Source organism: Ascaphus truei, chromosome 10 (genome assembly GCF_040206685.1).
Source record: "Ascaphus truei isolate aAscTru1 chromosome 10, aAscTru1.hap1, whole genome shotgun sequence".
NCBI classification, from domain to species: Eukaryota; Metazoa; Chordata; class Amphibia; order Anura; family Ascaphidae; genus Ascaphus; species Ascaphus truei.
In genome coordinates, this window is record NC_134492.1 from 64,317,037 (window position 1) to 64,342,696 (window position 25,660).

The 25,660-nt window shown below is 62.1% G+C and overlaps 1 protein-coding gene across 4 annotated transcripts in view; it reads right to left on the bottom strand.

Annotated features, from left to right (window-relative positions):
• Positions 1-25,660, bottom strand: part of AGL (amylo-alpha-1,6-glucosidase and 4-alpha-glucanotransferase) — a 340,722-nt gene that overhangs the window by 47,778 nt on the left and 267,284 nt on the right. For all 4 annotated transcript variants that reach the window (XM_075617125.1, XM_075617126.1, XM_075617123.1 and 1 more), the window contains exons 26-27: positions 19,753-19,978; positions 3,009-3,120 (exon numbers count right to left, since the gene is read on the bottom strand). In XM_075617125.1, the coding sequence (XP_075473240.1) occupies positions 3,009-3,120; positions 19,753-19,978 (338 nt within the window). The remainder of the gene's footprint in view (positions 1-3,008; positions 3,121-19,752; positions 19,979-25,660) is intronic.

The following is a 25,660-nucleotide window of genomic DNA, read 5'->3' on the forward strand; positions in this document are numbered from 1 at the left end:
AGATCGGTGGATGCGGCAGCAGTGTACGGGGATTCCGAGAACGCGACTCGGCGAACAACTTTACCATACACCAATGCTGTTAAACATCTGATATCTCGTAAGCCTCCAATTTTATCATTGTCGGATAAAGTTTGGCATTTTATCTTTTGACTCTGTGTCTCTGTCCTGGACGCACTTTCCTCCTGCTCCTTGCCGCTAGCCTGTGGTTACAGTGTTACCATCTAGCGTCTTTTTTCTCTTGAGAGAGATCTGCCATTTTAGTGTATTTTGTTATTACGTTTTGCACTATGGTTGTATTTATTTTTTCCTATAGGTAATGATGCTCCCCTGATTTCCTCTATAAAAAAACCAACAGCAATACCAAGCCAGAAGTGCCCCCCAAATATTGTCATAATAATGTATTAATCTGTACTCTAAAGTGGTACAGATTAATATATTATCAGTCAATGTGCCTCCCCCAAAAAATCAACAATCACATCCAATGAAAAAACCTGTAAAAAAGACATTTACAAACATTCTATATATTACTTACCATTAGAAGCGGTGGCCCTCTGACTCCCGGGGAAACAGGAAGCTCACGTACCTTGAAGGCCTCCAACAGCATCCGATGCCATCCGCCATGAAGATCCGGATCAGGCACCCAAATTTTCTTTTTTCTTTCTTTAATCACCTTCTTCTATCTTCATCTGTCACCATTTCTTGATCTTCTTTATCTTCTATCTTCATCTGTCAATCCAAAAAACCCCATGGTAAATCCCAACCGATGTTGTCTCGTCGTCTTCTTGGGCTCAAATGAGGCGTCACGGCCTTAAATAGGGCTTGTGACGTCACATTTAGCCTCAAAATGGTTTTTTTACATGACGTCACTTAAAGGGAATGATACCAGCCAATCAGAATGGCCGTGACGCCTCATTTGAGCCCAAGAAGACGACGAGACAACATTGGTTGGGATTTACCATGGGGTTTTTTGGATTGACAGATGAAGATAGAAGATAAAGAAGATCAAGAAATGGTGACAGATGAAGATAGAAGAAGGTGATTAAAGAAAGAAAAAAGAAGATTGGGTACCTGATCCGGATCTTCATGGCGGATGGCATCGGATGCTGTTGGAGGCCTTCAAGGTACGTGAGCTTCCTGTTACCCCGGGAGTCGGAGGGCCACCGCTTCTAATGGTAAGTAATATATTGAATGTTTGTAAATGTCTTTTTTTACAAGTTTATTCATTGGATGTGATTTTTGATTTTTTGGGGGAGTCACATTGACTGATAATATATTAATCTGTACCACTTTAGGGTACAGATTAATACATAATTATGACAATATTTGGGGGGCATTTCTGGCTTGGTATTGCTGTTGGTTTTTTAATGTCAGTTTCTTATGTGGATGTCATTGTTTGTTTTTTTCATGCTTAATGTAATAAAATGTTTGCAATTGGTGTTCGTTTGTAGTTAATGTTGTATTATGTTAGCTAATGCGTTTTATGGTTCTTTCAGAGATTGTTTGAATGTATTTCTTTGTCTTTTAATGTTTACATTTATTAATGTTGTTGTAATTAATTGGTTTGATTGGTTAGTGTTACTATTCATTTTGAGTTGGTTTAGGAATTAATTGGTTTCATTGGTTAATGGTTTAATTAAATAATTGTTGATGTTGCTACTGCTTGTATTCATTGGACTAGCTGGCTGCTGTTTTGATTGACTTTATTTAGGTATGCTAATGCAGTGTTTAATAATGGGCAAATAATCTATTATCCACATCTGGATAATAGTAATTTTGCACATTATTGTACTGTATGTGTTAGGGGGTGTATTTAGTTAGAAATATTGTTTAGTATTTTTGTTGGCACAACATTGGTACCGCAGGCCCGCGGGTACCCCGGGACTCCCGCGGGGACCCCGGGACGGCCGCGGGGTCAGCCGGGGACACCCGTGCGACCCCCGGCCTCCCTCGGGGACCCCTGTGGGGTCAGCCAGGGACACCCGTCGGCCTGTTGTATTGGTTTTGCTCCTGCAAAAAGGTAAACAAAGAATTTTTTCTAAGTCCAGCTTTTTTTATCACCTGCCTTTATCTAGTGAGCTTTATTCAGTGCAACTTTCACGTACGATCAGTTTGCGTTGCTTAGTGAATCCCGCAGAAGGGCAGGATTCAGTGCAAACAGCTGATCGTACGAGCAAAGTTGGACTTTGAAAAAATTTCAAGAAAAAGCCCGTTTTAGAGCGCAACGTGCCTGTTTGCGCGGCTTAGTGCATAGCGCTCGGCGGAACTTCACGTTCTAAAAGCACTTTGCGCTCTTAAAACGACTTATCACTGCTTAGTGCACAGCCCCCTATGTCTCCTCTGGGGCAGTGATACAGAGCAGGGCGCTACTCACACGTTCAGAATGCAATTCTCCATTTAATGTGACAGCCAAGAGCAGGGGAAAGACCACGTTTCAGGTCCCACACGGACCTTTCATCAGGTGAGTAAGTGGCAAAAACTGTACAGTGTACAGCAAACAAAAATCTCTTTATTCAAACCTTGCTGCTTTAAAATAAACCCCTGGAACGCCCTCCCCCTCGACACCCGACTCGCTCCCTCTCTCCACCTTTCAGACACACCTCCTTAACGCAGCACACGAGAAGCTCCGAGGCAGATACTTACACCTCATACATCGACCTTGGCCCCCGCAGACGCACTTACCAGAACGCCCTACTGTCTCTGTACGTTCTTTCTATTAACCAATTAGATTGTAAGCTCCTCGGAGCAGGGACTCCTTTTCCTAAATGTTACTTTTATGCAGGACGCGCTTATTCCCGTTATTATGTCCCGTGTGTTACTGTTCCACGGCGCTATGTACATGGATAGCGCTACATAAAGATACACATCTGTCCATACAAATAAACACCAGAATTAACAAATAAAACAGGTTCCACCGTAATAAGAAACCGCATTTTTTGGCATTGATAAACCTGTAATTCCCCCACCCCCACCAGCTATAGAATGGTACCGAGTATACGCCCTGCACCTACCTTCATCTCTCATGTTGCGGTCGATCTGCGGCCCTGCGTTCCTCTCCCGGAAGTTAATCCCCTTGGCGTGACGCTGTAAAGCCTCCTGTATCACTTCATACAGCGGCTGGTCCTGGGCACATAACAGGATCCAGAGTTACCTCTCTCACAGCTCCCCCCCGTGTTACCTCTCCCACAGCTCCCCACGAGTTACCTCTGTCACACCTCCCCCCCACCCTGAGTTACCTCTCCCACAGCTCCCCCCCCCGAGTTACCTCTCCCACAGCTCCCCCCCGAGTTACCTCTCCCACAGTTCCCCCCGTGTTACCTCTCCCACAGCTTCCTCCCGAGTTACCTCTCCCACAGCTCCCCCCGTTACCTCTGTCACACCTCCCCCCCCACCCCGAGTTACCTCTCCCACAGCTCCCCCCCCCGAGTTACCTCTGTCACACCTCCCCCCCACCCCGAGTTACCTCTCCCACAGCTCCCCCCCGAGTTACCTCTCCCACAGCTCCCCCCCCCCCGAGTTACCTCTGTCACACCTCCCCCCCCCCCCGAGTTATCTCTCTCACAGTTCCCCCCCGAGTTACCTCTGTCACACACCCCCCCGAGTTATCTCTCTCACAGTTCCCCCCCGTGTTACCTCTCCCACAGTTCCCCCGTGTTACCTCTCCCACAGCTCCCCCCCGAGTTACCTCTGTCACACCTCCCCCCCGAGTTATCTTTCTCACACCTCCCCCCCCGAGTTACCTCTCTCACAGTTCCCCCCCGTGTTACCTCTCCCACAGCTTCCCCCCGAGTTACCTCTGTCACACCTCCCCCCCCCGAGTTACCTTTCTCACAGCTCCCCCCGAGTTACCTCTGTTACACCTCCCCCCCGAGTTACCTCTCTCACAGTTCCCCCCCGAGTTACCTCTCTCACAGTTCCCCCCCCCCCCCGAGTTACCTCTCTCACACCTCCCCCCGAGTTACCTCTCTCACAGTTCCCCCCGTTACCTCTCTCACAGTTCCCCCCCGTTACCTCACTCACAGTTCCCCCCCCGAGTTACCTCACTCACACCTCCCCCCCGAGTTACCTCACTCACACCTCCCCCCTGAGTTACCTCACACAGTTCCCCCCCGTGTTACCTCACTCACACCTCCCCCCGAGTTACCTCACTCACACCTTTCCCCTGAGTTACCTCACTCACACCTCCCCCCCTGAGTTACCTCACTCACAGTTCCCCCCCTAGTTACCTCACTCACAGTTCCCCCCCCCGAGTTACCTCTCTCACACCTCCCCCCCAAGCTACCTCACTCACAGTTCCCCCCCGAGTTACCTCACTCACAGTTCCCCCCCGAGTTACCTCACTCACAGTTCCCCCCCGAGTTACCTCACTCACAGTTCCCCCCCGAGTTACCTCTCTCACACCTCCCCCTCCCTGAGTTACCTCTCTCACACCTCCCCCTCCCTGAGTTACCTATCTCACACCTCCCCCCCCGTTACCTCTCATACCTCCCCCTCCCTGAGTTACCTCTCTCACACCTCCCCCTCCCCGAGTTACCTCTCTCACACCTCCCCCCCTGAGTTACCTCTCTAACACCCCCCCCCCCCCCCTGAGTTACCGCTCTCACACCTCCCCCCCCCCTGAGTTACCTCTCTCAAACCTCCCCCCCCCCTGAGTTACCTCTCTCAAAACTCCCCCCCCCCCCCGAGTTACCTCTCTCACACCTCCCCCCCCCTGAGTTACCGCTCTCACACCTTCTGGTGTTAACCTTCTGATTTAATCCTGACCAACCTTAAAACTCATCCCACAAATCAAGCATCCCAATAGCCTCTGGCTACTGTCCCACACTCAGTCACTCCTACCACCCATTGTGACCAGACACTGCCATCTCCTGCACTTATTCCCTCACCTGCTGTCACTGTAACTCTCCCAACATACCTCTTAGATTGTAAGCTCTTCGGGGCAGGGATTTCCTTTCCTATTGTCTGATTTCGCTGCGCTTTATGCATTATTATAATTCCCTGTACTGTATTCTTTGTGAAGCGCTGAGTACACTTTTGGCGCTATATAAATAAAGATATACAATGAGGTCTGCTGGGATTATTTCCTTTCTACGCAAGCAAAGAAACAGGCAAACCCTTGCAAAGTCCGGCCAGGGAGATCTGGGGGAGGAATATGCTTATACACAGAGTTGCACTAAGCAGAGTGGGACTTTTATCAGGGAGAAAGCAGTGTGTGGGAGGCGTTTCCTACTAGGGGCTCACTGATTGGAGGTGGTTAATGAAGCCATTATTTCTATTAACCCTTCACTGTCAGGTCTGCACTGCATCCCATTGCAAGGAGTCTTCGGTGCCAAAAATGCATTCACCCCTCAAGTGCCAGGGTTGCAAATTCAAGCGGGGACAGCGCCAGCGCCTTGTCCCCCGACACTCCGCCAGCGCCTTGTCCCCCGACACACAGCCAGCGCCTTGTCCCCCGACACACAGCCAGCGCCTTGTCCCCCGACACACCGCCAGCGCCTTGTCCCCCGACACTCCGCCAGCGCCTTGTCCCCCGACACACAGCCAGCGCCTTGTCCACCGACACACCGCCAGCACCTTGTCCCCCAACACTCCGCCAGCGCCTTGTCCCCCGACACACCGCCAGCGCCTTGTCCCCCGACACACCGCCAGCGCCTTGTCCCCCGACACACCGCCAGCGCCTTGTCCCCCGACACACCGCCAGCGCCTTGTCCCCCGACACACCGCCAGCGCCTTGTCCCCCGACACACACCGCCAGCGCCTTGTCCCCCGACACACCGCCAGCACCTTGTCCCCCGACACACACCGCCAGCGCCTTGTCCCACGACACACCGCCAGCGCCTTGTCCCCCGACACACCGCCAGCACCTTGTCCCCCGACACACACCGCCAGCGCCTTGTCCCTCGACACACCGCCAGCGCCTTGTCCCCCGACACACCGCCAGCGCCTTGTCCCCCGACACACCGCCAGCGCCTTGTCCCCCGACACACCGCCAGCGCCTTGTCCCCCGACACACCGCCAGCGCCTTGTCCCCGACACACCGCCAGCGCCTTGTCCCACGACACACCGCCAGCGCCTTGTCCCCCGACACACCGCCAGCACCTTGTCCCCCGACACACACCGCCAGCGCCTTGTCCCTCGACACACCGCCAGCGCCTTGTCCCCCGACACACCGCCAGCGCCTTGTCCCCCGACACACCGCCAGCGCCTTGTCCCCCGACACACCGCCAGCGCCTTGTCCCCCGACACACACCGCCAGCGCCTTGTCCCCCGACACACCGCCAGCGCCTTGTCCCCCGACACACACCGCCAGCGCCTTGTCCCCCGACACACACCGCCAGCGCCTTGTTCCCCGACACACCGCCAGCGCCTTGTCCCCCGGCACACCGCCAGCGCCTTGTTCCCCGACACACCGCCAGCGCCTTGTCCCCCGACACACCGCCAGCGCCTTGTCCCCCGACACACCGCCAGCACCTTGTCCCCCGACACACCGCCAGCGCCTTGTCCCCCACACACCGCCAGCGCCTTGTCCCCCGACACACCGCCAGCGCCTTGTCCCCCACACACACCGCCAGCGCCTTGTCCCCCACACACACCGCCAGCGCCTTGTCCCCCGACACACCGCCAGCGCCTTGTTCCCCGACACACCGCCAGCGCCTTGTCCCCGACACACCGCCAGCGCCTTGTTCCCCGACACACCGCCAGCGCCTTGTCTCCCGACACACCGCCAGCGCTTTGTCCCCCGACACTCCGCCAGCGCCTTGTCCCCCGACACACCGCCAGCGCCTTGTCCCCCCGACACACCGCCAGCGCCTTGTCCCCCGACACACCGCCAGCGCCTTGTCCCCCCGACACACCGCCAGCGCCTTGTCCCCCCGACACACCGCCAGCGCCTTGTCCCCCGACACACCGCCAGCTCCTTGTCCCCGACACACCGCCAGAACCTTGTCCCCCGACACACCGCCAGCACCTTGTCCCCCCGACACACCGCCAGCGCCAGCGCCTTGTCCCCCGACACACCGCCAGCGCCTTGTCCCCCGACACTCCGCCAGCGCCTTGTCCCCCGACACACCGCCAGCGCCTTGTCCCCCGACACACCGCCAGCGCCTTGTCCCCCGACACACCGCCAGCGCCTTGTCCCCCGACACACCGCCAGCGCCTTGTCCCCCAACACACCGCCAGCACCTTGTCCCCCGACACACACCGCCAGCGCCTTGTCCCCCGACACACACCGCCAGCGCCTTGTCCCCCGACACACCGCCAGCACCTTGTCCCCCGACACACACCGCCAGCGCCTTGTCCCACGACACACCGCCAGCGCCTTGTCCCCCGACACACCGCCAGCGCCTTGTCCCCCGACACACACCGCCAGCGCCTTGTCCCTCGACACACCGCCAGCGCCTTGTCCCCCGACACACCGCCAGCGCCTTGTCCCCCGACACACCGCCAGCGCCTTGTCCCCCGACACACCGCCAGCGCCTTGTCCCCCGACACACACCGCCAGCGCCTTGTCCCCCGACACACCGCCAGCGCCTTGTCCCCCGACACACACCGCCAGCGCCTTGTCCCCCGACACACACCGCCAGCGCCTTGTTCCCCGACACACCGCCAGCGCCTTGTCCCCCGACACACCGCCAGCGCCCTGTCCCCCGACACACCGCCAGCGCCTTATTCCCCGACACACCGCCAGCACCTTGTCCCCCGACACAACGCCAGCGCCTTGTCCGCCGACACACCGCCAGGGCCTTGTCCCCCGACACACCGCCAGCGCCTTGTCCCCCGACACACCGCCAGCGCCTTGACCCCCGACACACCGCCAGCGCCTTGTCCCCCGACACACCGCCAGCGCCTTGTTCCCCGACACACCGCCAGCGCCTTGTCCCCGACACACCGCCAGCGCCTTGTCCCCCGACACACCGCCAGCGCCTTGTTCCCCGACACACCGCCAGCGCCTTGTCCCCCGACACACCGCCAGCGCCTTGTCCCCCGACACACCGCCAGCGCCTTGTCCCCCGACACACCGCCAGCGCCTTGTCCCCCGACACACCGCCAGCGCCTTGTCCCCCGGCACACCGCCAGCGCCTTGTCCCCCACACACCGCCAGCGCCTTGTTCCCCGACACACCGCCTGCACCTTGTCCCCCGACACACCGCCAGCACCTTGTCCCCCGACACACCGCCAGCGCCTTGTCCCCCGACACACCGCCAGCGCCTTGTCCCCCACACACACCGCCAGCGCCTTGTCCCCCACACACACCGCCAGCGCCTTGTCCCCCGACACACCGCCAGCGCCTTGTTCCCCGACACACCGCCAGCGCCTTGTCCCCGACACACCGCCAGCGCCTTGTTCCCTGACACACCGCCAGCGCCTTGTCTCCCGACACACCGCCAGCGCTTTGTCCCCCGACACTCCGCCAGCGCCTTGTCCCCCGACACACCGCCAGCGCCTTGTCCCCCCGACACACCGCCAGCGCCTTGTCCCCCCGACACACCGCCAGCGCCTTGTCCCCCCGACACACCGCCAGCGCCTTGTCCCCCCGACACACCGCCAGCGCCTTGTCCCCCGACACACCGCCAGCGCCTTGTCCCCCGACACACCGCCAGCGCCTTGTCCCCCGACACACCGCCAGCTCCTTGTCCCCCGACACTCCGCCAGCGCCGTGTCCCCCGACACACCGCCAGCGCCTTGTCCCCCGACACACCGCCAGCGCCTTGTCCCCCGACACACCGCCAGCGCCTTGTTCCCCGACACACCGCCAGCGCCTTGTTCCCCGACCACACCGCCAGCGCCTTGTCCCCCGACACAGCGCCAGCGCCTTGTCCCCCGACACACCGCCAGCGCCTTGTCCCCCCGACACACCGCCAGCGCCTTGTCCCCCGACACACCGCCAGCACCTTGTCCCCGCGACACTCCGCCAGCTCCTTGTCCCCCGACACACCGCCAGCGGCAGCACCTTGTTCCCCGACACACCGCCAGCGCCTTGTCCCCCGACACACCGCCAGCGCCTTGTCCCCCGACACACCGCCAGCGCCTTGTCCCCCGACACACCGCCAGCGCCTTGTCCCCCGACACACCGCCAGCGCCTTGTCCCCCCGACACACCGCCAGCGCCTTGTCCCCCGACACACCGCCAGCGCCTTGTCCCCCGACACACCGCCAGCGCCTTGTCCCCCGACACACCGCCAGCGCCTTGTCCCCCGACACACACCGCCAGCGCCTTGTCCCCCGACACACACCGCCAGCGCCTTGTCCCCCGACACACCGCCAGCGCCTTGTCCCCCGACACACACCGCCAGCGCCTTGTCCCCCGACACACACCGCCAGCGCCTTGTTCCCCGACACACCGCCAGCGCCTTGTCCCCCGGCACACCGCCAGCACCTTGTTCCCCGACACACCGCCAGCGCCTTGTCCCCCGACACACCGCCAGCGCCTTGTCCCCCGACACACCGCCAGCACCTTGTCCCCCGACACACCGCCAGCGCCTTGTCCCCCACACACCGCCAGCGCCTTGTCCCCCGACACACCGCCAGCGCCTTGTCCCCCACACACACCGCCAGCGCCTTGTCCCCCACACACACCGCCAGCGCCTTGTCCCCCGACACACCGCCAGCGCCTTGTTCCCCGACACACCGCCAGCGCCTTGTCCCCGACACACCGCCAGCGCCTTGTTCCCCGACACACCGCCAGCGCCTTGTCTCCCGACACACCGCCAGCGCTTTGTCCCCCGACACTCCGCCAGCGCCTTGTCCCCCGACACACCGCCAGCGCCTTGTCCCCCCGACACACCGCCAGCGCCTTGTCCCCCCGACACACCGCCAGCGCCTTGTCCCCCCGACACACCGCCAGCGCCTTGTCCCCCCGACACACCGCCAGCGCCTTGTCCCCCGACACACCGCCAGCTCCTTGTCCCCGACACACCGCCAGAACCTTGTCCCCCGACACACCGCCAGCACCTTGTCCCCCCGACACACCGCCAGCGCCAGCGCCTTGTCCCCCGACACACCGCCAGCGCCTTGTCCCCCGACACTCCGCCAGCGCCTTGTCCCCCGACACACCGCCAGCGCCTTGTCCCCCGACACACCGCCAGCGCCTTGTCCCCCGACACACCGCCAGCGCCTTGTCCCCCGACACACCGCCAGCGCCTTGTCCCCCGACACACCGCCAGCGCCTTGTCCCCCGACACACACCGCCAGCGCCTTGTCCCCCCGACACACCGCCAGCGCCTTGTCCCCCCGACACACCGCCAGCGCCTTGTCCCCCGACACACCGCCAGCGCCTTGTCCCCCCGACACACCGCCAGCGCTTTGTCCCCCGACACTCCGCCAGCGCCTTGTCCCCCGACACACCGCCAGCGCCTTGTCCCCCCGACACACCGCCAGCGCCTTGTCCCCCCGACACACCGCCAGCGCCTTGTCCCCCCGACACACCGCCAGCGCCTTGTCCCCCCGACACACCGCCAGCGCCTTGTCCCCCGACACACCGCCAGCTCCTTGTCCCCGACACACCGCCAGAACCTTGTCCCCCGACACACCGCCAGCACCTTGTCCCCCCGACACACCGCCAGCGCCAGCGCCTTGTCCCCCGACACACCGCCAGCGCCTTGTCCCCCGACACTCCGCCAGCGCCTTGTCCCCCGACACACCGCCAGCGCCTTGTCCCCCGACACACCGCCAGCGCCTTGTCCCCCGACACACCGCCAGCGCCTTGTCCCCCGACACACCGCCAGCGCCTTGTCCCCCGACACACCGCCAGCGCCTTGTCCCCCGACACACACCGCCAGCGCCTTGTCCCCCGACACACACCGCCAGCGCCTTGTCCCCCGACACACCGCCAGCACCTTGTCCCCCGACACACACCGCCAGCGCCTTGTCCCACGACACACCGCCAGCGCCTTGTCCCCCGACACACCGCCAGCGCCTTGTCCCCCGACACACACCGCCAGCGCCTTGTCCCTCGACACACCGCCAGCGCCTTGTCCCCCGACACACCGCCAGCGCCTTGTCCCCCGACACACCGCCAGCGCCTTGTCCCCCGACACACCGCCAGCGCCTTGTCCCCCGACACACACCGCCAGCGCCTTGTCCCCCGACACACCGCCAGCGCCTTGTCCCCCGACACACACCGCCAGCGCCTTGTCCCCCGACACACACCGCCAGCGCCTTGTTCCCCGACACACCGCCAGCGCCTTGTCCCCCGACACACCGCCAGCGCCCTGTCCCCCGACACACCGCCAGCGCCTTATTCCCCGACACACCGCCAGCACCTTGTCCCCCGACACAACGCCAGCGCCTTGTCCGCCGACACACCGCCAGGGCCTTGTCCCCCGACACACCGCCAGCGCCTTGTCCCCCGACACACCGCCAGCGCCTTGACCCCCGACACACCGCCAGCGCCTTGTCCCCCGACACACCGCCAGCGCCTTGTTCCCCGACACACCGCCAGCGCCTTGTCCCCGACACACCGCCAGCGCCTTGTCCCCCGACACACCGCCAGCGCCTTGTTCCCCGACACACCGCCAGCGCCTTGTCCCCCGACACACCGCCAGCGCCTTGTCCCCCGACACACCGCCAGCGCCTTGTCCCCCGACACACCGCCAGCGCCTTGTCCCCCGGCACACCGCCAGCGCCTTGTCCCCCACACACCGCCAGCGCCTTGTTCCCCGACACACCGCCAGCACCTTGTCCCCCGACACACCGCCAGCGCCTTGTCCCCCGACACACCGCCAGCGCCTTGTCCCCCGACACACCGCCAGCGCCTTGTCCCCCACACACACCGCCAGCGCCTTGTCCCCCACACACACCGCCAGCGCCTTGTCCCCCGACACACCGCCAGCGCCTTGTTCCCCGACACACCGCCAGCGCCTTGTCCCCGACACACCGCCAGCGCCTTGTTCCCTGACACACCGCCAGCGCCTTGTCTCCCGACACACCGCCAGCGCTTTGTCCCCCGACACTCCGCCAGCGCCTTGTCCCCCGACACACCGCCAGCGCCTTGTCCCCCCGACACACCGCCAGCGCCTTGTCCCCCCAACACACCGCCAGCGCCTTGTCCCCCCGACACACCGCCAGCGCCTTGTCCCCCCGACACACCGCCAGCGCCTTGTCCCCCGACACACCGCCAGCGCCTTGTCCCCCGACACACCGCCAGCTCCTTGTCCCCCGACACTCCGCCAGCGCCGTGTCCCCCGACACACCGCCAGCGCCTTGTCCCCCGACACACCGCCAGCGCCTTGTCCCCCGACACACCGCCAGCGCCTTGTTCCCCGACACACCGCCAGCGCCTTGTTCCCCGACACACCGCCAGCGCCTTGTCCCCCGACACAGCGCCAGCGCCTTGTCCCCCGACACACCGCCAGCGCCTTGTCCCCCCGACACACCGCCAGCGCCTTGTCCCCCGACACACCGCCAGCACCTTGTCCCCGCGACACTCCGCCAGCTCCTTGTCCCCCGACACACCGCCAGCGGCAGCACCTTGTTCCCCGACACACCGCCAGCGCCTTGTCCCCCGACACACCGCCAGCGCCTTGTCCCCCGACACACCGCCAGCGCCTTGTCCCCCGACACACCGCCAGCGCCTTGTCCCCCGACACACCGCCAGCGCCTTGTCCCCCCGACACACCGCCAGCGCCTTGTCCCCCGACACACCGCCAGCGCCTTGTCCCCCGACACACCGCCAGCGCCTTGTCCCCCGACACACCGCCAGCGCCTTGTCCCCCCGACACACCGCCAGCACTTTGTCCCCCGACACACCGCCAGCGCCTTGTCCCCCGACACACCGCCAGCGCCTTGTCCCCGCGACACTCCGCCAGCACCTTGTCCCCGACACACCGCCAGAACCTTGTCCCCCGACACACCGCCAGCACCTTGTCCCCCCGACACACCGCCAGCGCCAGCACCTTGTCCCCGACACACCGCCAGCGCCTTGTCCCCCGACACACCGCCAGCGCCTTGTCCCCCGACACACCGCCAGCGCCAGCACCTTGTCCCCGACACACCGCCAGCGCCTTGTCCCCCGACACATCACCAGCGCCTTGTCCCCCCGACACACCGCCAGCGCCTTGTTACCCGACACACCGCCAGCGCCTTGTCCCCCGACACACCGACAGCACCTTGTCACCCGACACACCGCCAGCGCCTTGTCCCCCGACACACCGCCAGCGCCTTGTCCCCCGACACACCGCCAGCGCCTTGTCCCCCGACACACCGCCAGCACCTTGTCCCCCGACACACCGCCAGCGCCTTGTTCCCCGACACACCGCCAGCGCCATGTCCCCCGACACACCGCTAGCGCCTTGTTCCCCGACACACCGCCAGCGCCTTGTCCCCGACACACCGCCAGCGCCTTGTCCCCCGACACACCGCCAGCGCCTTGTCCCCCCGACACACCGCCAGCGCCTTGTCCCCCCGACACACCGCCAGCACCTTGTCCCCCGACACACCGCCAGCGCCTTGTCCCCCGACACACCGCCAGCGCCTTGTCCCCGACACACAGCCAGCACCTTGTCCCCGACACACCGCCAGCGCCTTGTCCCCCAACACACCGCCAGCGCCTTGTCCCCGACACACAGCCAGCACCTTGTCCCCGACACACCGCCAGCGCCTTGTCCCCCGACACACCGCCAGCGCCTTGTCCCCGCGACACACCGCCAGCACCTTATTCCCCGACACACCGCCAGCGCCTTGTCCCCGACACACCGCCAGCGCCTTGTCCCCCGACACACCGCCAGCGCCTTGTCCCCGCGACACTCCGCCAGCACCTTGTCCCCGACACACCGTCAGCACCTTGTCCCCCGACACACCGCCAGCGCCTTGTCCCCCGACACACCGCCAGCGCCTTGTCCCCCGACACACCGCCAGCACCTTGTCCCCCGACACACCGCCAGCACCTTGTCCCCCGACACACCGCCAGCGCCAGCACCTTGTCCCCGACACACCGCCAGCGCCTTGTCCCCCGACACATCGCCAGCGCCTTGTCCCCCGACACACCGCCAGCGCCTTGTCCCCGACACAGCGCCAGCGCCTTGTTCCCCGACACACCGCCAGCGCCTTGTCCCCCGACACACCGACAGCACCTTGTCCCCCGACACACCGCCAGCGCCTTGTCCCCCGACACACCGCCAGCGCCTTGTCCCCCGACACACCGCCAGCGCCTTGTCCCCCGACACACCGCCAGCGCCTTGTCCCCCGACACACCGCCAGCGCCTTGTCCCCCGACACACCGCCAGCGCCTTGTTCCCCGACACACCGCCAGCGCCTTGTCCCCGACACACCGCCAGCGCCTTGTTCCCCGACACACCGCCAGCGCCTTGTCTCCCGACACACCGCCAGCGCTTTGTCCCCCGACACTCCGCCAGCGCCTTGTCCCCCGACACACCGCCAGCGCCTTGTCCCCCCGACACACCGCCAGCGCCTTGTCCCCCCGACACACCGCCAGCGCCTTGTCCCCCCGACACACCGCCAGCGCCTTGTCCCCCCGACACACCGCCAGCGCCTTGTCCCCCGACACACCGCCAGCGCCTTGTCCCCCGACACACCGCCAGCGCCTTGTCCCCCGACACACCGCCAGCTCCTTGTCCCCCGACACTCCGCCAGCGCCGTGTCCCCCGACACACCGCCAGCGCCTTGTCCCCCGACACACCGCCAGCGCCTTGTCCCCCGACACACCGCCAGCGGCAGCACCTTGTTCCCCGACACACCGCCAGCGCCTTGTCCCCCGACACACCGCCAGCGCCTTGTCCCCCGACACACCGCCAGCGCCTTGTCCCCCGACACACCGCCAGCGCCTTGTCCCCCGACACACCGCCAGCGCCTTGTCCCCCCGACACACCGCCAGCGCCTTGTCCCCCGACACACCGCCAGCGCCTTGTCCCCCGACACACCGCCAGCGCCTTGTCCCCCGACACACCGCCAGCGCCTTGTCCCCCCGACACACCGCCAGCACCTTGTCCCCCGACACACCGCCAGCGCCTTGTCCCCCGACACACCGCCAGCGCCTTGTCCCCGCGACACTCCGCCAGCACCTTGTCCCCGACACACCGCCAGAACCTTGTCCCCCGACACACCGCCAGCACCTTGTCCCCCCGACACACCGCCAGCGCCAGCACCTTGTCCCCGACACACCGCCAGCGCCTTGTCCCCCGACACACCGCCAGCGCCTTGTCCCCCGACACACCGCCAGTGCCAGCACCTTGTCCCCGACACACCGCCAGCGCCTTGTCCCCCGACACATCACCAGCGCCTTGTCCCCCGACACACCGCCAGCGCCTTGTCACCCGACACACCGCCAGCGCCTTGTCCCCCGACACACCGCCAGCGCCTTGTCCCCCGACACAGCGCCAGCGCCTTGTCCCCGACACACCGCCAGCGCCTTGTCCCCCGACACACCGCCAGCGCCTTGTCCCCCGACACACCGCCAGCACCTTGTCCCCCGACACACCGCCAGCGCCTTGTTCCCCGACACACCGCCAGCGCCATATCCCCCGACACACCGCTAGCGCCTTGTTCCCCGACACACCGCCAGCGCCTTGTCCCCGACACACCGCCAGCGCCTTGTCCCCCGACACACCGCCAGCGCCTTGTCCCCCCGACACACCGCCAGCGCCTTGTCCCCCGACACACCGCCAGCACCTTGTCCCCCGACACACCGCCAGCGCCTTGTCCCCCGACACACCGCCAGCGCCTTGTCCCCGACACACAGCCAGCACCTTGTCCCCGACACACCGCCAGCGCCTTGTCCCCCAACACACCGCCAGCACCTTATTCCCCGACACACCGCCAGCGCCTTGTCCCCCGACACACCGCCAGCGCCTTGTCCCCCGACACACCGCCAGCGCCTTGTCCCCGCGACACTCCGCCAGCACCTTGTCCCCGACACACCGCCAGCACCTTGTCCCCCGACACACCGCCAGCGCCTTGTCCCCCGACACACCGCCAGCGCCTTGTCCCCCGACACACCGCCAGCACCTTGTCCCCCGACACACCGCCAGCACCTTGTCCCCCGACACACCGCCAGCGCCAGCACCTTGTCCCCGACACACCGCCAGCGCCTTGTCCCCCGACACATCGCCAGCGCCTTGTCCCCCGACACACCGCCAGAGCCTTGTCCCCGACACAGCACCAGCGCCTTGTTCCCCGACACACCGCCAGCGCCTTGTCTCCCGACACACCGCCAGCGCTTTGTCCCCCGACACTCCGCCAGCGCCTTGTCCCCCGACACACCGCCAGCGCCTTGTCCCCCCGACACACCGCCAGCGCCTTGTCCCCCCGACACACCGCCAGCGCCTTGTCCCCCCGACACACCGCCAGCGCCTTGTCCCCCCGACACACCGCCAGCGCCTTGTCCCCCGACACACCGCCAGCGCCTTGTCCCCCGACACACCGCCAGCGCCTTGTCCCCCGACACACCGCCAGCTCCTTGTCCCCCGACACTCCGCCAGCGCCGTGTCCCCCGACACACCGCCAGCGCCTTGTCCCCCGACACACCGCCAGCGCCTTGTCCCCCGACACACCGCCAGCGCCTTGTTCCCCGACACACCGCCAGCGCCTTGTTCCCCGACACACCGCCAGCGCCTTGTTCCCCGACACACCGCCAGCGCCTTGTCCCCCGACACAGCGCCAGCGCCTTGTCCCCCGACACACCGCCAGCGCCTTGTCCCCCCGACACACCGCCAGCGCCTTGTCCCCCGACACACCGCCAGCACCTTGTCCCCGCGACACTCCGCCAGCTCCTTGTCCCCCGACACACCGCCAGCGGCAGCACCTTGTTCCCCGACACACCGCCAGCGCCTTGTCCCCCGACACACCGCCAGCGCCTTGTCCCCCGACACACCGCCAGCGCCTTGTCCCCCGACACACCGCCAGCGCCTTGTCCCCCGACACACCGCCAGCGCCTTGTCCCCCCGACACACCGCCAGCGCCTTGTCCCCCGACACACCGCCAGCGCCTTGTCCCCCGACACACCGCCAGCGCCTTGTCCCCCGACACACCGCCAGCGCCTTGTCCCCCCGACACACCGCCAGCACCTTGTCCCCCGACACACCGCCAGCGCCTTGTCCCCCGACACACCGCCAGCGCCTTGTCCCCGCGACACTCCGCCAGCACCTTGTCCCCGACACACCGCCAGAACCTTGTCCCCCGACACACCGCCAGCACCTTGTCCCCCCGACACACCGCCAGCGCCAGCACCTTGTCCCCGACACACCGCCAGCGCCTTGTCCCCCGACACACCGCCAGCGCCTTGTCCCCCGACACACCGCCAGTGCCAGCACCTTGTCCCCGACACACCGCCAGCGCCTTGTCCCCCGACACATCACCAGCGCCTTGTCCCCCGACACACCGCCAGCGCCTTGTCACCCGACACACCGCCAGCGCCTTGTCCCCCGACACACCGCCAGCGCCTTGTCCCCCGACACAGCGCCAGCGCCTTGTCCCCGACACACCGCCAGCGCCTTGTCCCCCGACACACCGCCAGCGCCTTGTCCCCCGACACACCGCCAGCACCTTGTCCCCCGACACACCGCCAGCGCCTTGTTCCCCGACACACCGCCAGCGCCATATCCCCCGACACACCGCTAGCGCCTTGTTCCCCGACACACCGCCAGCGCCTTGTCCCCGACACACCGCCAGCGCCTTGTCCCCCGACACACCGCCAGCGCCTTGTCCCCCCGACACACCGCCAGCGCCTTGTCCCCCGACACACCGCCAGCACCTTGTCCCCCGACACACCGCCAGCGCCTTGTCCCCCGACACACCGCCAGCGCCTTGTCCCCGACACACAGCCAGCACCTTGTCCCCGACACACCGCCAGCGCCTTGTCCCCCAACACACCGCCAGCACCTTATTCCCCGACACACCGCCAGCGCCTTGTCCCCCGACACACCGCCAGCGCCTTGTCCCCCGACACACCGCCAGCGCCTTGTCCCCGCGACACTCCGCCAGCACCTTGTCCCCGACACACCGCCAGCACCTTGTCCCCCGACACACCGCCAGCGCCTTGTCCCCCGACACACCGCCAGCGCCTTGTCCCCCGACACACCGCCAGCACCTTGTCCCCCGACACACCGCCAGCACCTTGTCCCCCGACACACCGCCAGCGCCAGCACCTTGTCCCCGACACACCGCCAGCGCCTTGTCCCCCGACACATCGCCAGCGCCTTGTCCCCCGACACACCGCCAGAGCCTTGTCCCCGACACAGCGCCAGCGCCTTGTTCCCCGACACACCGCCAGCGCCTTGTCCCCCGACACACCGACAGCACCTTGTCCCCCGACACACCGCCAGCGCCTTGTCCCCCGACACACCGCCAGCGCCTTGTCCCCCGACACACCGCCAGCGCCTTGTCCCCCGACACACCGCCAGCGCCTTGTCCCCCGACACACCGCCAGCGCCTTGTCCCCCGACACACCGCCAGCGCCTTGTCCCCCGACACACCGCCAGCGCCTTGTCCCCCGACACAGCGCCAGCGCCTTGTCCCCCGACACACCGCCAGCGCCTTGTCCCCCGACACACCGCCAGCGCCTTGTCCCCCGACACACCGCCAGCGCCTTGTCCCCCGACACACCGCCAGCGCCTTGTCCCCCGACACACCGCCAGCGCCTTGTCCCCGACACACCGCCAGCGCCTTGTCCCCCGACACACCGCCAGCGCCTTGTCCCCCGACACACCGCCAGCCCTTGTCCCCCGACACACCGCCAGCGCCTTGTCCCCCGACACACCGCCAGCGCCTTGTCCCCCGACACACAGCCAGCACCTTGTCCCCGACACACCGCCAGCGCCTTGTCCCCCAACACACCGCCAGCACCTTATTCCCCGACACACCGCCAGCGCCTTGTCCCCCGACACACCGCCAGCGCCTTGTCCCCCGACACACCGCCAGCGCCTTGTCCCCGCGACACTCCGCCAGCGCCTTGTCCCCCGACACACCACCAGCGCCTTGTCCCCCGACACACCACCAGCGCCTTGTTCCCCCGACACACCGCCAGCGCCTTGTCCCCCTGACACACCGCCAGCGCCTTGTTCTCCCGACACACCGCCAGCGCCTTGTTCCCCCGACACACCGCCAGCGCCTTGTCCCCCCGACACACCGCCAGCGCCTTGTCCCCCGACACACCGCCAGCGCCTTGTCCCCCGACACACCGCCAGCGCCTTGTTCCCCGACACACCGCCAGCCCCTTGTCCCCCGACACACCGCCAGCGCCTTGTCCCCCGACACACCGCCAGCGCCTTGTCCCCCGACACACCGCCAGCGCCTTGTCCCCCCGACACACCGCCAACGCCTTGTCCCCCGACACACCGCCAGCGCCTTGTCCCCCGACACTCCGCCAGCGCCTTGTCCCCCGACACACCGCCAGCGCCTTGTCCCCCGACACACCGCCAGCGCCTTGTCCCCCCGACACACCGCCAGAGCCTTGTCCCCCCGACACACCGCCAGCGCCTTGTCCCCCCCGACACACCACCAGCGCCTTGTCCCCCGACACACCGCCAGCGCCTTGTCCCCCGACACACCGCCAGCGCCTTGTCCCCCCGACACACCGCATAGCGTTACCACACATGTTTTCATGGCAGAAGGAGCGTCTCAGTGAGTAAAGGCACTGATGGTGATAACGGCGACACCGAGTGTGAATCAGGGGAGTCTGGTCCGGTTCCTGGTGACGGCTCCTTGTGACCTTGGGAAGTCACTTTATCTCTCTGTGCACCAAAAACATAGATTGTAAGCTCTGCAGGGCAGGGACGGTGTCTGCTTCATGGAGAGAGAAGCTTACCACTGCTCCGTCAGACAGGGGGGGAGAGTCGTCTGTCGGGTACATCCGGGACACCGGGCACTGGAGGATCGCCGTGCCGTTAGGGACCGTGTTGCAATAATCCTGTACACACTGCAGCCACCACCACACGGCGTCGCGGCAGTTATACCGGGAGTACGTCCCCTGGCCAAGGAGGTTGGGGATCAGCCCGTGCCTCAGGGTGCCTGCGAACGCCACGATAATGTTCCTAAAACCACACAGGGGAACAATATTATACCAAAGTGTACTAATGGCAGTGACATGGTTAAGGGGTCAGTCCCTCCTAAGGGCAAAGTGTACTAATGGCAGTGACATGGTTAAGGGTTCAGTCCCTCCTAGGAGCAAAGTGTACTAATGGCAGTGACATGGTTAAGGGGTCAGTCTCGTCTAGGGGCAAAGTGTACTAATGGCAGTGACATGGCTAAGGGATCAGTTCATCCTAGGGGCAAAGTGTACTAATGGCAGTGACATGGTTAAGGGGTCAGTCCCTCCTAAGGGCAAAGTGTACTAATGGCAGTGACATGGTTAAGGGGTCAGTCCCTCCTAAGGGCAAAGTGTACTAATGGCAGTGACATGGTTAAGGGTTCAGTCCCTCCTAGGAGCAAAGTGTACTAATGGCAGTGACATGGTTAAGGGGTCAGTCTCGTCTAGGGGCAAAGTGTACTAATGGCAGTGACATGGTTAAGGGTTCAGTCCCTCCTAGGAGCAAAGTGTACTAATGGCAGTGACATGGTTAAGGGGTCAGTCCCTCCTAGGAGCAAAGTGTACTAATGGCAGTAACATGGTTAAGGGGTCAGTCTCGTCTAGGGGCAAAGTGTACTAATGGCAGTGACATGGCTAAGGGATCAGTTCATCCTAGGGGCAAAGTGTACTAGTGGCAGTGACATGGTTAAGGGGTCAGTCCCTGCTAGGAGCAAAGTGTACTAATGGCAGTGACATGGTTAAGGGGTCAGTCCCTCCTAGGGGCAAAGTGTACTAATGGCAGTGACATGGTTAAGGGGTCAGTCCCTCCTAAGGGCAAAGTGTACTAATGGCAGTGACATGGTTAAGGGGTCAGTCCCTCCTAAGGGCAAAGTGTACTAATGGCAGTGACATGGTTAAGGGTTCAGTCCCTCCTAGGAGCAAAGTGTACTAATGGCAGTGACATGGTTAAGGGGTCAGTCTCGTCTAGGGGCAAAGTGTACTAATGGCAGTGACATGGTTAAGGGTTCAGTCCCTCCTAGGAGCAAAGTGTACTAATGGCAGTGACATGGTTAAGGGGTCAGTCCCTCCTAGGAGCAAAGTGTGCTAATGGCAGTGACGCGGTTAAGGGGTCAGTCCCTCCTAGGGGCAAAGTGTACTAATGGCAGTGACATGGTTAAGGGGTCAGTCCCTCCTAGGGGCAAAGTGTACTAATGGCAGTGACATGGTTAAGGGGTCAGTCCCTCCTAGGGGCAAAGTGTACTAATGGCAGTGACATGGTTAAGGGGTCAGTCCCTCCTAGGAGCAAAGTGTACTAATGGCAGTGACATGGTTAAGGGGTCAGTCCCTCCTAGGGGCAAAGTGTACTAATGGCAGTGACATGGTTAAGGGGTCAGTCCCTCCTAGGAGCAAAGTGTACTAATGGCAGTGACATGGTTAAGGGGTCAGTCCCTCCTAGGAGCAAAGTGTACTAACGGCAGTGACATGGTTAAGGGGTCAGTCCCTCCTAGGAGCAAAGTGTACTAATGGCAGTGACATGGTTAAGGGGTCAGTCCCTCCTAGGGGCAAAGTGTACTAATGGCAGTGACATGGTTAAGGGGTCAGTCCCTCCTAGGAGCAAAGTGTACTAATGGCAGTGACATGGTTAAGGGATCAGTCCCTCCTAGGAGCAAAGTGTACTAATGGCAGTGACATGGTTAAGGGGTCAGTCCCTCCTAGGAGCAAAGTGTACTAATGGCAGTGACATGGTTAAGGGGTCAGTCCCTCCTAGGAGCAAAGTGTACTAATGGCAGTGACATGGTTAAGGGTTCAGTCCCTCCTAGGAGCAAAGTGTACTAATGGCAGTGACATGGTTAAGGGGTCAGTCCCTCCTAGGAGCAAAGTGTACTAATGGCAGTGACATGGTTAAGGGGCCAGTCTCTCCTAGGGGCAAAGTGTACTAACGGCAGTGACAGGGTTAAGGGGTCAGTCCCTCCTAGGAGCAAAGTGTACTAATGGCAGTGACATGGTTAAGGGGTCAGTCCCTCCTAGGAGCAAAGTGTACTAATGGCAGTGACATGGTTAAGGGATCAGTCCCTCCTAGGAGCAAAGTGTACTAGTGGCAGTGACATGTTCTAAAGGTTTAAATGTAAGTGATTTTTAAATAAGTCAAACTAGTATACATAGTTATATATTTTTTGCAAAACATTTAAATGTCTCTGTAGTAATCAAACACTGATTTTATTTGTTTATACAATCTGCACCTAATCTCTTTTGTAAAAATGACTGTGTGACTGTAGGGGGAATTATGGCTGCTGTTAATAAAGGTTAAATCTGCCATTACCCCTACGTGTCAGTAATACATTGGTATTGTATTATATGTTGTGTATATATGTATGTCTTTGCTTGGTTCCAGCATCCCAGGAATCAGGGGTTAATATGTTTGCAGTAGAATTGTTGCACCTTGGTCTGTGACCTTTCCCTGTGACCTTGTTATGTTGCAAATGTTATGTAGAGTCCTACCAACCAATCAGGGCCAGGGCATGTAGGCAGCGCATTCCTACCCACCAATCAGGGCCTGGACATGTAGGCAGCGCCTTCCTACCCACCAATCAGGGCCGGGCATGTAGGCAGCACTTCCTAACCACCAATCAGGGCCGGGCATATAGGCAGCACCTGGAACTGAGTGTTGCAATATTATGTTTTAAGGGTATAAAAAGGTGGGGAGGGAGACCCCTAGTTAGCTCAAGCGCCAGTGCTGGGGGTGATTGGCAGATACAGAGCGCCAGTGCTGGGGGTGATTGTCAGATAGAGAGCGCCAGTGCTGGGGGTGATTGGCAGATACAGAGCGCCAGTGCTGGGGGTGATTGGCAGATACAGAGCGCCAGTGCTGGGGGTGATTGGCAGATACAGATACAGAGCGCCAGTGCTGGGGGTGATTGGCAGATACAGATACAGAGCGCCAGTGCTGGGGGTGATTGGCAGATACAGAGCGCCAGTGCTGGGGGTGATTGGCAGATACAGATACAGAGCGCCAGTGCTGGGGGTGATTGGCAGATACAGAGCGCCAGTGCTGGGGGTGATTGGCAGATACAGAGCGCCAGTGCTGGGGGTGATTGACAGATACAGATACAGAGCGCCAGTGCTGGGGGTGATTGACAGATACAGATACAGAGCGCCAGTGCTGGGGGTGATTGGCAGATACAGATACAGAGCGCCAGTGCTGGGGGTGATTGAAAGATACAGAGCGCGGACAACGGACTGAATGGCTGCTTGATCATTCAGCTCCGTTTCTAGCCGACACAAATTAATTAATAAATACATCCAAACCTGGCGGATTTCGCCGAAATTTGACCACAACGTACCCGGACACCTCCAGGATGTCTAAAGGGACAAGATCGAAGCGCCCCTCCACAGTAATGACTGACTATTACAGCAAAGGAGATCAGCCACGCGCCCGCAGCCATGAGGGCCCCCCGCCAAGCGGGTCCGACTCAGAGGCAGAGAGGGATGAAGATAGCGGGAACAGAATTATGCGGAGGCGCGATATGCAGGAGTTCTGCACTGATATTAAAAGATGCCTGCAGGCTGAAGTGGCGTCCCTGAGAGCGGACATCAGCAGCATTGGCGACAGAACAGACACCCTGGAGAGGAAGCTGGACACCACAGTAAAGTCCCTCCATAAAACTGACAAACAACTAGCCCAGGTAAAGGACTCTATCCAAGACCTCTTAGACAAACAAGAAGATGCTGAAAACCGAGAGCGTCGGAATAACGTGAGAATTAGAGGGGTCTCCGAAGAAGAACCTGACCCGGAGGATTTCGTGGGCCGGTGGCTAACCCAATTGATGCCGGACAGGACGGCCCAAGAGTTGCATCTGGACCGGTGTCACAGAGCCCTGAGATCCAGGCCGCAGCCGGGAGACCCCCCACGGGATATCATCGCCCGCTTCCATTATTTTAAAATAAAAGAACTATTTACCCAGCTGACCCGCAATAATCCATCTTTTGAATCGCACAAAATTCAAGTTTTCCAAGACATCTCCCCCACCACACTATTAAAAAGAAAACAACTTACCCCAATTACTAAAATCCTCAGAGATGAAGGGGTTAAATACCGCTGGATTTTCCCCTTTGGGCTTCTTGTGTCCAGAAACGGGGCATCTACGACAATAAAAAAAGCTGAAGATGGCGGAGCCTTCCTCACTAAACTGGGCTTACAGGACAAAATTACAGAGGAGGTGGCGGGAAACAGAACAGCGCCGGATCCAATATGGCGGGAGGCGGGAAGATCCAACAAGAAAAATCATGCCCGCAGTCCACGGTAACTGGACTACTAAAGAGACTGGGTTCCCTCATAGTTATTGCTGACTCCCCTCCCTACCCCCCGCTTTCTGTTCGCTAAAACAGTACCCGCAGCAGTCCCGCTGAGACCCCTGTACAGCTAAACCCCCCCACGGCATCCCCCCCAGAGCCCAGAAGAGACAAGGCCCTTTGGTCCGGCTGCAACATCTACCTGATCCCCCGACGGCAGCGGAGAGAGACTGGCATCCATCTTGAATCAGCTCCGGTGCCCAACTGAGGAGGTGCGGCTACGGATGACGTCAACAGGGAGGAGATTGCACCTCGCGCGAGAGGGACGGAGGAGAGATGCCACAACCAAGATGGCGGAGGTCAGGACGGACCGGAAGAGGCGGGACCCGGAAGGCGACCCTGGAGGAGGCCAAGCACTACACGGCGCCGAAAGAGAAAAGGGACGCACTTATAGAGCGCACGCAGACGGGGAGGGGCGGGGCCCTAGGAGGGGGGATAAACAAGATAGCACAGAGGGCAACGGAAGCCACCCCACGGGCGGACAACCCACTCACTGACACCCCCGCTCCCGCGGCCGCCCCTGATCCTTGCGCGGACACCCCTGTTGCTCCCACTGGCGTTTCCCTCAATGACACTCCCGCCCCTCTCGCTCTTTGATACCTCTAATCACCGCGCTGATACCCCTACGTCCCCAGATGGCACCCCTCCCGCGGATACCCCTGCGGGCGAGCCCCCTGAGGACATCTCTTAGACATACGGCATACACCCTATTCATGCTGTCACCTCCATAGCAGTAATAGGATCCTGCTAAGGAGGGAGGGAGGGAGATAAAGACGGGAACACCCGCTGCAGCAGGGGCTTACACAGCAATAGAGAGCGGCAAGGGACAGCAATGAAGGTAGCCATAGGCCATCGGGGGGGCAGGAGGTGGAGGCCCCAATACAGAGCTCTGAGAGGGTAAAGTGGAAATAAGAGGCAAAAACAGACAGGAAGACGGGGGATGTTGGGGGGGAGGGGAAAAAAAAAAAAAAAAAAAAAAAAAAAACGGGTAAATAACCACGGGACTCAGCAGAGGATTGGGGCCTAATAGGCAATGCAAGAGGCAAGTCGGAGGGGGGCTACAGAGGAAGGAGGGTCAAGTTGTTGGAAGTTACTGATAGAAGGTCAGAGTTGTAGGTTACATGCAATTTCTTACGTATGCAGGTTGTTTATAGGTCAGGTTTGGACTAACAAAGTTACTAGTTCATCGGCTGAGACGGCGGTCCTACAGTCGTCATGCGTGTCTACCCTTGGGATGGGGCAGTTGCCCTAGAACCCGAGGAAGTCCTGGGGACGAGGCGGGGCAACACGGCCCTTTTCAGGAGGAAAAAGATAGAGGGCGTGTTCCAGAGACCCGTAGTCCCACAGGCAAGGGAGA